General features: G+C 41.4%; 1 protein-coding gene across 1 annotated transcript in view; it reads left to right on the top strand.

Annotated features, from left to right (window-relative positions):
- The first annotated feature begins 1,644 nt into the window (after positions 1-1,644).
- tacc1 (transforming, acidic coiled-coil containing protein 1) overlaps positions 1,645-13,594 on the top strand; it is a 13,924-nt gene continuing 1,974 nt past the window's right edge. Inside the window, exons 1-13 of the mRNA XM_035661629.1 lie at positions 1,645-2,286; positions 3,810-3,919; positions 5,993-6,387; positions 6,484-7,517; positions 8,484-8,547; positions 9,170-9,362; positions 10,185-10,249; positions 10,642-10,773; positions 10,857-10,933; positions 11,060-11,103; positions 12,052-12,215; positions 12,307-12,413; positions 12,555-12,675. Coding sequence (XP_035517522.1) covers positions 2,126-2,286; positions 3,810-3,919; positions 5,993-6,387; positions 6,484-7,517; positions 8,484-8,547; positions 9,170-9,362; positions 10,185-10,249; positions 10,642-10,773; positions 10,857-10,933; positions 11,060-11,103; positions 12,052-12,215; positions 12,307-12,413; positions 12,555-12,675 — 2,667 coding nt within the window. The 5' untranslated portion in view covers positions 1,645-2,125. The remainder of the gene's footprint in view (positions 2,287-3,809; positions 3,920-5,992; positions 6,388-6,483; positions 7,518-8,483; positions 8,548-9,169; positions 9,363-10,184; positions 10,250-10,641; positions 10,774-10,856; positions 10,934-11,059; positions 11,104-12,051; positions 12,216-12,306; positions 12,414-12,554; positions 12,676-13,594) is intronic.

The raw sequence follows: 13,594 nt of genomic DNA, 5'->3' as shown, positions 1-13,594 counted from the left end.
GAGGATACAAAAACATTTCAAGGGTATCTTAATGCAGTATTCACTTCATTCATTTGTACAATGAAAGATTTATCAGTGGTTGTAATCATCCCTCCTCTCAACACTGGACATGAATTGGCCTCGTTGACTTATTGCTTTAAACCACTCTTCTCGGTTTGTGTAAAAATGCATTCACAAGTTTAGCTGAAGTGAATACGAGGCTTTGGCAGTCTGAGTTAGTTCTTCCAAAGTTACCTTCATTTTAGTGCAGAATTCCCTCTTTCTATTTCCTTGGCAAGTGTTTCCTTGCTTAGCCTCAGGAGAGGCACGGTAGCAAAAAGAGTGGATTTTACAGACGATAACTTAGATACCCACTTGATTTGACCAATTGCAGCAGCTGAAACCTCATATTTGCTTTGGTTAAACTCCAGAATACATTTTTGCACAGAAGACTGGATTTTGTTCCCCATCTCTTACATTGGAATCAAATTAGGAGGGGATCGCTTCACAGGCAGTATGGAAGAAAGGAATAATTACACTGACCAATAACTCTTTTAATGTACAGGCATGTAAGTGTTGTTTTAAGGCAGATTTAAAAAAACATGAACCTTTCTTTTAAGCACAAAAGCTGTGGCCACATTTCAAAGTGATTGTTAGACTTACTAAAGCTGTTAACTGTTGCTAATTGGCATTTACTCAACTATAAACCACCTTTAATAATAATAATACACTTTATTTATCACTTATGGAATCAGAATTATAAAGTGCTTTACGTTTAAAAATCAAGATATAACAATTGAGCACAATAAAATGTAATAAAATCAGGCCACTGGAAGTACAGAAAATGAAATAGAATATCCAACAATAAACAAACATAAAATAAGAATAAAGGTGTGTGAAATAAGCAAATACAACACATAAAGTGCATTAATTCAGCATATAACACAGATAATGAGTGTTGTGTTTGTAGATAACATGTCCTACTGGGAGCAAGGGTGGAGCCTTTGGGATTACTTCTGGTCAGAGGGGCCACTGAAGAGTATGATTTAAACCAGTCTAAGACAGTATCCCTGAGGTTGACTCATTTGTCAATGTAACCGTTTTTTCCATAAGGTGTCCTTTGTTGATACTAGTGAATGGCTTTGGCTTTTTTAGCAGCATTAGTTATTTTAGAGAGCTTATTATACTGTTGAGGTATTTCAGACACACATAATGACTCGTACTTTCTTTCCCTTGACAACATTCAACAATGTGCTATTGTGTCTTTGTGTCTGATGCTACAATGAGTTTTTACCTTCAATTAATGAGTGCATTGAAGGAAGTGGTTCCCCTGTCAGTTCAGTGGTCTGAACGATTACTGCAGACAAATTGAATCCAGTCAGGTATATCTCCTGGGGCTGTCTAACAGAACTGGTTCCCCTGGTCATGCATGCCTGCCATTGGATGGAAGAAACAGTTAACTGTTTAACAGCCTGGGGGAGCAAAGGCGGCTTAAAGCTCCAGTCCCACATTCCTAACCTCTCTTTGGGCTATAAAATGTGGAGCCCCAACTGTTCAGCTCCTCCTCCTCCTCCTCCTCCTTCTGTGTTTGTTTTCTGACTCCCTCCTTCTGCTTCAGAGTAGAAGAGCGGTCTGACAGGGACGTACCATTCTCCAACCACAGGGGAACTCATTTTGTTGAGTTAATAGAAGCTGCTTCATTTTAAGAGCTTCAAGCTTCCTGCCTCCCCCTGCGGTGTTTTCCGTCAGTGGACTAGCCTGAGGTGGAGAGGAACGGTTGGAGGGGGGTTCAGAGGAGGAGAGAGTGAGAACAGCCTTTTGAAACCCAGCTGATCAGAGCTGTGGTATTCTGCCACAGAGGCAGAGGGAAAGGAGAGCGTGACTGGAAGAAAGACAAGAGAAAAACACAGAAAGGAGCTGAAATCTTCTGAAATCTGAAAGAAGAAGAAGAAATGTCTCCTTCCTTTCATGACAAACTGGGAACTCGTGTGAAGAGAGAAGCTCTGTGGAAAGATGTGAGAGCTGTTGGCAGGGTGGAAATCTGAAGAAGAAACGCTCAGAAAAGGATCCGTCAGGTTCTGGAAACCAGCCCAGTGAATCCTATAGTCGATAGAGGGTTGAAGAACCCCCCGTGGAAAGAGGAGGGATGTCTTGGCTGTCACCCGTGTCATGGGCCAAATGGACGTGGACGGCGGTGCGAGGGGCAGAGGGAGACGAAGATGAAGAAGGGCATGAAGCCAGCGAGGAGAGGGAGCAACGTGGAGAGAGAGTAGAGGAAGAGGAGGAGGAGAGATCTCAGGGCTGCAGGCAAGTGTTGATCTGGAGCCGTGGGACTTTAGAGGCTGTGATTCACGCTTCCTGAACTGGAGAATGGGACATTTTCACACGTGTGTTCATGAGTGTGTGTGTGTGTGTGTGTGTGTCCACCTGTCAGGTTGAGCAATCTCTAATCTTATGAAGGTTAGATGAAAATGGGCACATGAAAAGAAAAAACAGCCTACCTGTTGTCCTGTCTGCATCATTTTTGCCGTTAACATGCAGCATTTCTGCATGTTAATGTAAATGTGTTCTGTTGCCGACACATTTCTGGTGTGGCCGAACTGCATGTTTTTCTCAGCCTCACTGACTGGTACATCCTCATTTCTGAGGCTTCACAGAAACAACACATGCTCCAGCACTGCAGTCAGGTACGCTTTAGTTTGATGATGTAATCATTGCTAACACACAAACATGACACATGCTGGAGGCCTTGTGACTTTTTTGTCACGTTTGCTTTGATGATCATATTATCTTGGCCATTGTTCTAAGTAGACACAAAGGTTCATAACTGCCTTTTTGTGCTGACTTGACAATGTATCAATACCGTGCCAAAAAGTCGCGTTTGTTTACTATCCCAGCAGTTATCTAACCAGTCTTATCAATATCTAACTACACTGTGATGTTGCTTCCTGAAGTGATCGTATCTAGCTGACTGTGTGCAATCACAAGTCTGTGATAAAAAGGGTCCATGGGTATGCAGTTGCAATGTTCACATCTTATATTACGATATTTACATAAATCGTCCGTATGGTGCAGTCTCGTACCTCATACTTTATAGTGCTGAAGATGTGACAGGAAAGGGTGGGTTGCTCTATTTCCTCTTTCTCTCTCGTTTAGTCAATCTTTTACTTTCTCTCCATTGCTAGCGTCAATCAAAAAGTGCCGAAGGTCGCAAAAGCAGAATAAAACAATAAAGTATACTACGGATGGATATGGGACGGTAAAGCCTTTCAAGTCCTCTTTGTGCATGATGCATAAAGTAGAAATATCAAAATGTGTGTATGATTATATTCAATAATATATTTAATTTCTATACATGTATATACATTTTATACCCACAAAAAATGGGTAGTTCTACCCCTTTAGGCCTCTAAAATGTATTGAAATAGAACAGCATTAAAGGGGAACATCACTCTGTCGTTGAACTGCAACCTGTCCTGATGAGGCGTCACAAGCAGACACTGATTCACCTTAAAGGATCACAAGCTAAAAACACTCCCTTAGATTATGACGCCATGAATCCTACAGTTTCTGGAGTATATATAGATTTGGGAGGGAATAGAAATAAAGAGTTTCTTCTACTTGCACATATTGCACATTTTAATGCAGTTAGTGCAGTTCTGTTAGTGCAAGTCGTCTTTATAGTTTATAGTGCTGATTCAGAATTGTGCCTCTGAGAGTATAAAGTTCCAGTATTTATGATGCGGTTACTACTCCTCAGTTATCTTTCTGTCCTGTTTGGGAAATTCATGCTCTCGCTCTCTCTCTGTGTCTCTCTCTGGCTTCCACAGCTCTGACTCAGAGAGTAATTTTGACACTCCTGAAGCAGCAACTCCTGTCCGTGCCCCTCCGACCTTCCCAGGAGAGCTGGAGAACAACAACGCTGATCCACACAAAACAGGTGAGGCCACTGCTGAGCAAATGACACACAGAGAGAGAAGAGATAAGGAGAGACAGAGTCGGCATACTGTACAGGACGTAAACACACTACAGTAACGCCTCGGGGCAGCTTCATACTCTGTATGTACACAACACAACAGAGTGTTCCTCCTTGAAGTTGCCATGGAAACAGCCGTCTTTTGATGTTGCACTAGATGTTCAGGCATCATCACATGTCTGTGCATGTGTTAGTTTTCATAGTCAATGAAAGAAAAGAAAGTTTCTAAAATGTGTCAGTTATTATCAGCACTATATGTTAAAATAATAACTTTAAATAGCACATTTGGGCATTTATAAATTCCACTACTGTGTCTAACTGTGGCGTATCAGGTTCACCATGCCAGAGTAATTGGATACATATGCAGTCTGACAGTTTCAGGAATGTACCTACCTACTGCATTCTAGCTTTAACTACTGTATGTGTATCAGGAGGACACGTTATTCTAACTTTTAACTTTCATATGGATCATACAGATGTGTTATACAAATGTTTTACCTGAGCTTACGATACCTAAGCAGTAAAACGTGCCCTGCGTGCTTGGTATGTAAGCTGGTATGCACTCTGAGTGTGGATTTTGGGTGTGATGATGGCAGAAGCGCTGTCATTGTCATTTGAATCACTTGGAGGAGGAGCCCATAGCAGAGTGTGGGAATGGCCTTTGCTCTGGAATTCAACAGGTTAAACAAAAGCTTCAGTTCACCCAGTTTTGTATTGGTAACTGATAAAGGGTCACAATGAGGGGAGTGACTGAACAAAGCTAGTTATCAGGCTGAAACCATCGTGTGCTCACTTTTTAAGGAGGTTTTTAGGAGACTGTGCGTTGATGTGAAGCAGTTGCTGTATAGAAATAGCTCCAACAAACATTTCTACTTCAAACATCCCTCCCTGCAGCTATGAATGAGGAAGTTTGAATCCTGGCAGCAGGAGTTGAAGTGCCTTTAGAAACGTCTTTGAATCTAAACATGCTGATGGCTGTGTTTGTCTGTCGCTATCCAAAGTCTCCATTACTACATCAGCGTCTGTCTATACATGCTGACAGTTTAGAAATATTTAATGGATAGTTGACTTGTCAAAGCCAGAAAGGCATTAACAGATGGATACCTCAGGGTTGCTTTGTATGTCTGGGGAAATGCATGCTAAGCTGCAATATGACTTGAGTTTATACATGTAAAAATAATTATCTATACTATTTCACAATGTTTTAAAAATATTGGAACAAATATTTTAATTTCAAGATAAAGATTAATATAGTACAGACACTATGCCCTAGTACATAATACTACTAAAATCAGTGAAGTATATCATAACAAAATTGTAAACAAATGCAAAACAATTCATTTTATTAATCAATTTGAACCAAATATTTGCATATTATTGCAAACAGGCACTGCAGTTTTGTGAGATTTATCCCTGCTGTGACGTGTGCAGTCTTTATAAACACAAAAGTGAGAGAAGAAAAGGGGATTCTTATACTTTTGGACTGAATATGCATGTGGATTTGGAAGAAGATATGTTTGTATGGACATGTTGGACTGCAGGAATACTTTGAAAATGGCACTCTGGCGACATGATAACGTGAATGGAAGTAGGTAGAAACACAGCAGGCTGTGCTAGTCTCCTAGCAACATAATATTACATGAATATGACGGGTATGACAGGCATACTGAAATATGTTGGTGTGTCAAAAGCTTCCCTGGAGGCAATAATGACACCACAACCGGCGCTGCCCCTGTTGTCTTTAACACAACACAAAATAAATCATAGCTCTCTCTTTGTCTCTGTTTTCCAATGCACTACTTGGTTTAAATGTCATGGCCCTCATAGTAAGACATTGCCATGGCAACAGCAGCAATTGGAACAGTTGGCTGGATTGTAACCAATCAGATGCCACCTACATCTAAGTTTAGATTTGATTGGAGGGATTATCAAAGGTAGAGGAAGTGTGCATGCAGTTTTTCTTTTTCTTTTTTTTGCATTTTGAATGTGTTCATATGGTTAATTCTGGTGTTAATAAAAAACTAATTTCTTCTTTAGATGTCGATCAGGAGGAGCACCTGATAGTGACTGCTCCTGTTTGGGATCAGGATATTTCGCTCAGCCCCAACATGGGTCAGGATGAGCCTGCCGTCCCCATGGGTGGCCCACTGAAAGTAAACATCCAGACCCTGGAAGCAGAACAAACAGAGAATCTTCCAGAGGCCCTGGGCTCTGTGCCTGTCCCTACTTCATCCTCAGTGAAGGAAATGCCTGATGTGACCAAATGCACAGCGCCATCCTCTGAGCCATCGCAAGCCCCAGTCCCCGTCCTATTTGCAGATCCTGTCCCGGATGTGGCTCCAGCTTCAGCTCCAGATTCAGCTCCAGCTCAAGATTCAGCTCCAGCTTCAGTACCAGCAGCAACTCTAACTCAAGAACCAGAACCAGAACCAGTACTGAGAACCAGAACCAAGAAACCAGAACCAGTACTAGAAGCCAGAACCAGAACGCAAACCAGTACTTAGAACCTGAGAAACCAGTTGATCTAGGAACCAGAACCAGTCAAGAGCAGTGAACTTTCTGCCAGCCCAGCTCCAGAGCCCTCTGAGCAGAAATGTCTTGCTGAACCAGAACCACAGTGCAATGGCCTCAACCAGGCCGAGCCCACTCAAAAGACTAAAACCAGCAAATCTAAACCTCCATCCCTGAAAATAAAGGCCCCGCTGAATGAGCCTGCCCAAACAAATGAGGAACAGGAACTTCCTGTTCCTAAGGCCACTTACAAATTTGACCCTGACCAGCTGGATGACAGCTTTAACCCTTTCACCAGCGGCGGATCCAAAATCCAGAACTCTCCTCCACCGTGTGGTTCAAGCTCTCTACCTAGACTTGAGCCACTCGGTGGCTCCTTGCCTGTCTGTGAGGCCAGCTCAGCAGCTGCACCTGAAGCAGAGATGATGGAGTCATCGTCAGAGGCAAAGTCTGTGTTGCTGGAGTTCGGTCTGGATGAGGGGACAGTCAGCAAGCCACCTCCGAGGAAATTAGGTGGTAAAAAGACAATCAGCAAATTCGCAGCTAAGAAACAGAAGCCCAAAGGATCAGCGGCTTCCAGCAAACCAGCACCAGAACAAACAGTTTCAGAAACAGATTCTCAGCCAGTGTCAGAAAAAGCTCCTCAGCCAGCATCAGAACCAGTTTCAGATCCTCTTCCAGAAACTGCTTTGCCAGGCTCAGACTCTAATGAACCTCTGAACCTAGACGATGTTCCTATTCCAAAGACGGGAACATATAACTTCGATCCCAGTCAGTGGGACGACCCGGACTTCAATCCCTTTGGCAGCAATAGCACCGTGAGCAGCTCTCCAGTACTCCCTAAGACCTCCTACAGTTTTGATCCGGACAATTTTGATGACTCTGTGGATCCTTTTAAACCCTCCAAAACCCTGAGCACGGAGGACTCGTCCAGTAGCGCTCCTCATCCAGAGAAAAAAGTAAAAGACGAAGGCAAACAAAAAGAAGGGCACCCGGCAGGGGAGAAGAAAGTGAGGCAGATTCCCAAGAAAAGCAAAGAGAAGACAATCACGTAAGCCTTTCTTTCTTTCCTCCCCGGGAGTTTGCAATTTTGAACTTGTAACATTATCACCAAAAATAGATTAGATTTCAATTTAAGTCATTTATATTCTCTCACATAAGGTTCAGATTACTGGTTTGATGTGTTAGTATTTACATCCACTAGGGGTAGGATGCATACCAAACAATGCTTTGAACACATGCCAAACACTTAACACTGCATACTGACCATTGATGCAATTCCCAGGTTATATATAGGTTTTAAAAGTGCTTCTGGCTGCAGTGGTTTGGACCAGTTTCAGCTTTTCCAGGTCGCTCTGCATTGTGTGTTTATGCTCGAACTTGAAATGGAATCTGCTGAGAATCTAACATGCTAAGCTGAGCACCTTTAGTCACTCACTCGCTGTTTTTTGTCTCTTCCCCTGCTCTATTCTTCATTCCCTTAATCAATATCCCCTTCATCCTTCATCTTTCCTTCTCTTGTGTGTTACGCAACCCCCCCCCCAACCTCTGCTTTCGTCCACTTCGATTAGCCCCAGGACATCTGAACAAGTCAAGTTTCTCTGTTTTCTGTTGTAAGTACTCCCACTATCGACGCTCTCTTTCCTTCACGCATGCTGGCTTCCCATTTTACTCTCATCGTGGCATGTGCTGGGTCAGAACCGACTGTTGAAGGAGCATGTGAGGGAAATAAATGTCTTCCTCGGTTTCACCTCAACTCACAAGACCATAACCTGTTACATCAACAACTTAATTTGTTCCATCTGGTGATCTTGTCAGAAGTTGGGCAGCACTACTACTAGACTAGCTATGTACCTCATTTAATATATACACTAGGATCAGCTCCAAAGACATAAAAAAGCTTGCAGCTCTATGGTTATAGAAAACAGGAGGAAAAGGAATGAAATTGTTTAAGGATCACTACTTTTGGATCTATATATTCTGACATTTGTATTCTCGTCATGTGCTTGCTTTGTAGGAATTCCTGTAAAGTTCAGAAATACGATGAGAGCCAGTCCTTGGTGCTCGATGTGTGCAATCAGGTACTGTGTGTGTTTCTGTGTGAGTGTTGCGTCAGCTGAAATGTGTCACCTTACTGCAGTGACACTGCAATGTCCATTATTCAGCAGCTGTCCAACCTCTTGGCCTCACCTCTTCACTCACTCACACACACACACACACACACATACATACTCTGTGACACAAGCTGACAGGAGCATCATCAGTGTCTCCAGCTCTGCAGTGCTGGTTTGGCATGGTGACAGATCAGTGACTTATCACTCTGCAGTCAAATATTACTCTGCTGCTCCCTTCTGCCCTCAACATTATCACCTCTCTCCATCCTTAGGTGATATACTCAAGATATTATATAATACCAGAGTCTCTAAGATAACTTAATCTAACACAATCAAGTCTCACAAATGTTACCTTACATAACGTCACTTCCCCAGCATAATGCGGTTGGATTGTGATAAGTGATACTGTAATGTTTGAAGTAATGTACTGTATCCACATTTGTTCATTAAAAGTTTGAATCCACAACAATACACATACACATTTTTATGTAAACAAGTGATTTTTGTTTTCTTTAGAATATATTTAACTTACTAAGTGTGAAGTGAATCCCATTGTAATGTGCATTCTATCTTCCTCTCTTTCCTCCAGGAGGAGGATGAGGTGGTGGCTCAGACCCCAGAGATCTCTGAGCGAGTTCATCACGCCACGGATGAGGAAAAGCTCGCCTCCACCGGCATTATGGGCCAGACAACAAACAACCAGGAGGAGAAAGGAGAACCTGAATGCAATAAAGTACCTCTGAAAAAACAGCCAGTCAATGATATACAATCTGTTATGGACGGTATGTATGTATCTTCAGTCACTCCATTGTGTGTAAAATTTAAGTTAGTTAAATGGAACAATAGCAGATAGTGAAACAACACTTTTTGGCATCACATATAATTGTAAGGTTATTATTAAGTCATATAAATACACCCAAGGTTTCCCTTTAAGTCAACTTTAGTGGAAGGACCAACTGACCTATCTGTTCACAAAGAAATGCATGTTTTATTATGTGAAGCAGCACTAGTAGATAATAGTAATTCTACCAATAGTCATAATATCTGATCTGTTTTATTCCACCTGACCTTCTAAGTGAACTTGTGATGTATTTAAGTTTGTAGTTTTTTATAGGACATGTGAAAGGTCATTTTAGCTCAGTGTATGCATGAGGCATGGTGAGGAAGTAGGAATGAATCAGAGAGGTGCAAGTTCCACTGGCAGTGGAAAATGTGAACAAGGAGAGTGATTCAGTTAGTACTGTTGGAGTATTGGAGGCTGCAAAGCCACCAGAGAAAGTGTCAAACTTTATGAAGAAGAAAAATGGAGCATGCATGCTCAGCAAAATCCTGTCCTGGAAATAAGAAATGTATAAATATTACACTGGGGAACAAATGCTTCCTACAGCTGTGCATTAAAAGCAGTCTCACAGTATCTCTTAGTCACAGAAATAAGATCTGATGAAAACTACACAAATACTGCCCATAGTCTCAAGTTTTGGACATTAAGCACCAGTAGGTTGCAGCTTGGATCTGCTTCTCTTTTGTAACTTAGATATAGGTAATTAATACAATTAACAGTTGTCATTTGTCACTGAATTATGTGTTGTTTTTTTTTTTCAAAGGTCCTGAGACTAAGATTGCAGATCAGCTGGAGGAGAAGGACACCTGCAGTCTGAAAGATGATATAGTAAGTAGACTATAGAAAACACTGGGAGTGAGCAGTATGAATATTTAAACATGACCTGCTTGTTTTGCACCAACTGTTCTTCATCTCAAATGAGATTTTTGTTTTGTTTTTTCATACTGGGACAACAGTTAGCTTGTGTTGCTGTCTTTTAGCTATTTCTGTTACTCACAATATTTGATAAATGCTATATTTACTTTGAGATAACCACACTTGCATCTTCAGTTTATATAAATGTTTGATTAATAAAATAAACACAAATGTGAAGAGCATTCCTTCCAAAAGTAATGATTTGTGGCTTGCTGTAAGGGATCTGTTTATAGAATGTAAGGGTCTTGGATGTTCTTGTCACATCTTAGACTGAGCACACAGTGTGCTTTCTGCATGTTCCACAGAGTGAGATATCCATGAACCAAACAACAAAGTTGACCAGCAGTGACAGCCCAGACACAGCAGCCCTGTTCCAGGACAACATACCTCTGAGTGAGATGGACAAGGCCGCAGTGCTAACCCTGATCAGAGAGGAGGTATGTCACTGCCACACACTCAGAAACACAGCGCTCATTCATAAAGTTTTAAAAACAAATTCTCTTCATGACCTTCCAATCAGATCATCACTAAGGAGATCGAGGTCAATGAGTGGAAGAGGAAGTATGAGGAGAGTAGAGCTGAGGTATTGGAGATGAGGTATGATGCGTTGCTTTTTTCCCTAAACCTTGCTTCACATTTAAAATGCAAATGTAGAAAAAAAATATAAATAATTTAGAGAGACAAAGTTGACAAATGGTGTGCCTTCTGTTCTTATTTTTACAGGAAAATAGTTGCGGAGTATGAGAAAACAGTTGCACAGATGATTGGTAAGTTGCTGCCACCTGGTGGTGGTATATTCTACATGGTTGTGTTTGTTTAACAGGTGTAGGGTCCAGAATGCATTATTGTAGGTAGCATGTGTAATTCATGACTGCTCTGCCAACACTGTGACACCTTCAAGATACATTTAATTTAGGGATGCATCTCATAAGGACGCACTGCACTTACAATATTCAAGTTAGAAATTATACAGTAGTACATTGAATAGTAGTTTTTGTTGTGTTGGGTCCGTTGCAGTGCGTAGGATTAGAAATGAAACAATGACAATGAGGTTAAAGTGTCAACTCTCAGCTTTATTCTGAGAAGATTGCAGTGCCCTTTTTTATTCATACATCCCCAAATGTTAGAGAACATAACAGGTTCCTTAAAATTAAACACCATATTTAATATTTGTATGCTGATCAGTTGTAGTCTACAACTGCCTATAATAAATGCCTCAAAAACACCAGCAGAAACCAAGTCTGTACTGCAGCCAGGTGGTCTTTAGAAAGTGAAACCCGTGATCACTTGTACTGAGGTCAAGTGTTTGTAGTAGTTAGTCAGGTATATTCCGCTGTTTGGCTATAAAAAACAACTCCTTGTTTGTATGTTTTGGATCTGTGTCCTGCTAAATTGTCCTAAAACTGGAGAAAACTAGTAGTATGTATAAAAAGGGCTAAGTGTCCCACACCCAGTATAGATGTGAACACGCTCGATCTCCCTAAAGGCTGAGAGTCTGCACTAATGTTATAATCAGTGCTTCATGTCAAACACAGTGTGCTGGATTAGCCTCCACATCCAAAAAAAACTGAAGACATACCACTGCTCTGCTACTTTATAACTGTACTGTCTTTCATGGTTGCATTTGACAGTGCTGTTTCAGTTCCATATTTTTAAGATAATCTAGCTTTCACTTCCTTTGAATCTTACGTTTTGAATCCTCTGTTGGTTTGCAGAGGACGAGCAGCAGCAGAAGACCCTGTCCTGTAGTAAGTCAGTCAGGCAGTTGACTGCAGAGAGGGATCAAGCCTTGGCCGACCTCAACTCTGTGGAGCGCTCCTTTGCTGACCTCTTCAGGAGGTATGAGAACATGAAGGGAGTCCTGGAGGGCTTCAAGAAGGTCAGTAGAGCTTCGGTATGACTGTCATGAGATGCTATCCGTCCCACATAAAAGCCAGATCATTGGATATTCTCTACGTGTATTTCTCCAGAATGAGGAGGTGCTGAAGAAGTGTGCACAGGACTACCTGATGCGGATCAAACAGGAGGAGCAGCGTTACCAAACCCTCAAAGTGCATGCTGAGGAGAAACTAGACAAGTAAGCTTCCAGCTCTACAATTTGTGTTTCCAGGATTCAATCATTGGGGTTTTTAACCCTAAAAACCCATTTGCATTTCAAGGCTAGGCTATAATCTCTAATTTCGACAACCTCTCGTCTCCATCACTTCCTCTCTAACAGGGCTAATGAGGAGATTGCCCAGGTACGTGCGAAGGCCAACTCTGAGGGTGTCGCACTAAACGCCAGCCTGAGAAAGGAGCAGATGAAGGTGGAGTCACTTGAAAGAGCTGTTCTCCAAAAGGTAAGAGGACTGCAAACATGATTAAAATGGATTCACTGTGTTTTGTGTTAGTGTGTTGGCTCAGACTTCCCCTTTCAATTCTGGCAAAAGGTGCTAAACAAGGCATGTTTAAATGTTTTGTTGTCAGAAGAATTGTGGTGTGTAGGAGTTATTACTGCAAACAAATAAGATCACAGTGGAGCTCTTTTGTGGGCTTTATTTCACACCAAGATTACAACACTATTATTTTCCAAGGTTAAGACCACAAACCTCACAAAACCTGTTGGTTCATGTCCCTTCTCGTTCTCTTTGTTTTCTTTTCTTTTCTTTTAAAGTTTAGTGAGAGGGATAATGCTTTTCATTCTGTGAACCTAGAGGAACTCTTCTTGTTCTGCTTTTTGTGCAATTGATCGCACATTAAAGGTGTTTAAGTACAGTTATTTGAAAAGTGCTTCATTTACAGTGATCTGTAAAATCACTGTAAGGTCCTTCAACATGTGCAGTCACTGAGCACAGATTTCATAAACGGATGTCTGCAAGTACACTGGTAGTATCTAGTATCTAACACTAGAGGGCAGTGTTTCATTTATATAAACCATAATCTGGTGAAGAAATATAAACACCACCTCATTACCAGTCCCTGACAATAAATTAGAAAAGATGAAAAATAGGAAAAAAACATGTTTTTTGTTGGAATGTGCTTATTTTTAGTTTAATGATGGGTGTCGGCCCAACCACAGTGCCGTCCTTTCTGCTCTATCAGTTAGTGTCTGTGGAGGATGAAGCACTCAGATCCTTTACTGAATCGTAATCGAATCGTATCGTAAATAATTTTAGGTACTTTGTATAGTATACTACTGCAAGTAAAGTACAAGTAAGTCAAAATTGTACTTGAGTAATTTAACTTTACATTACTTTCCACCACCAGCACAATAGATAT

This window comes from Morone saxatilis, unplaced genomic scaffold (genome assembly GCF_004916995.1).
Source record: "Morone saxatilis isolate NCDOM2014 unplaced genomic scaffold, NCSU_SB_2.0 Contig18, whole genome shotgun sequence".
Lineage (NCBI taxonomy): Eukaryota > Metazoa > Chordata > Actinopteri > Moronidae > Morone > Morone saxatilis.
This window is presented reverse-complemented; position numbering and strand designations above follow the sequence as displayed.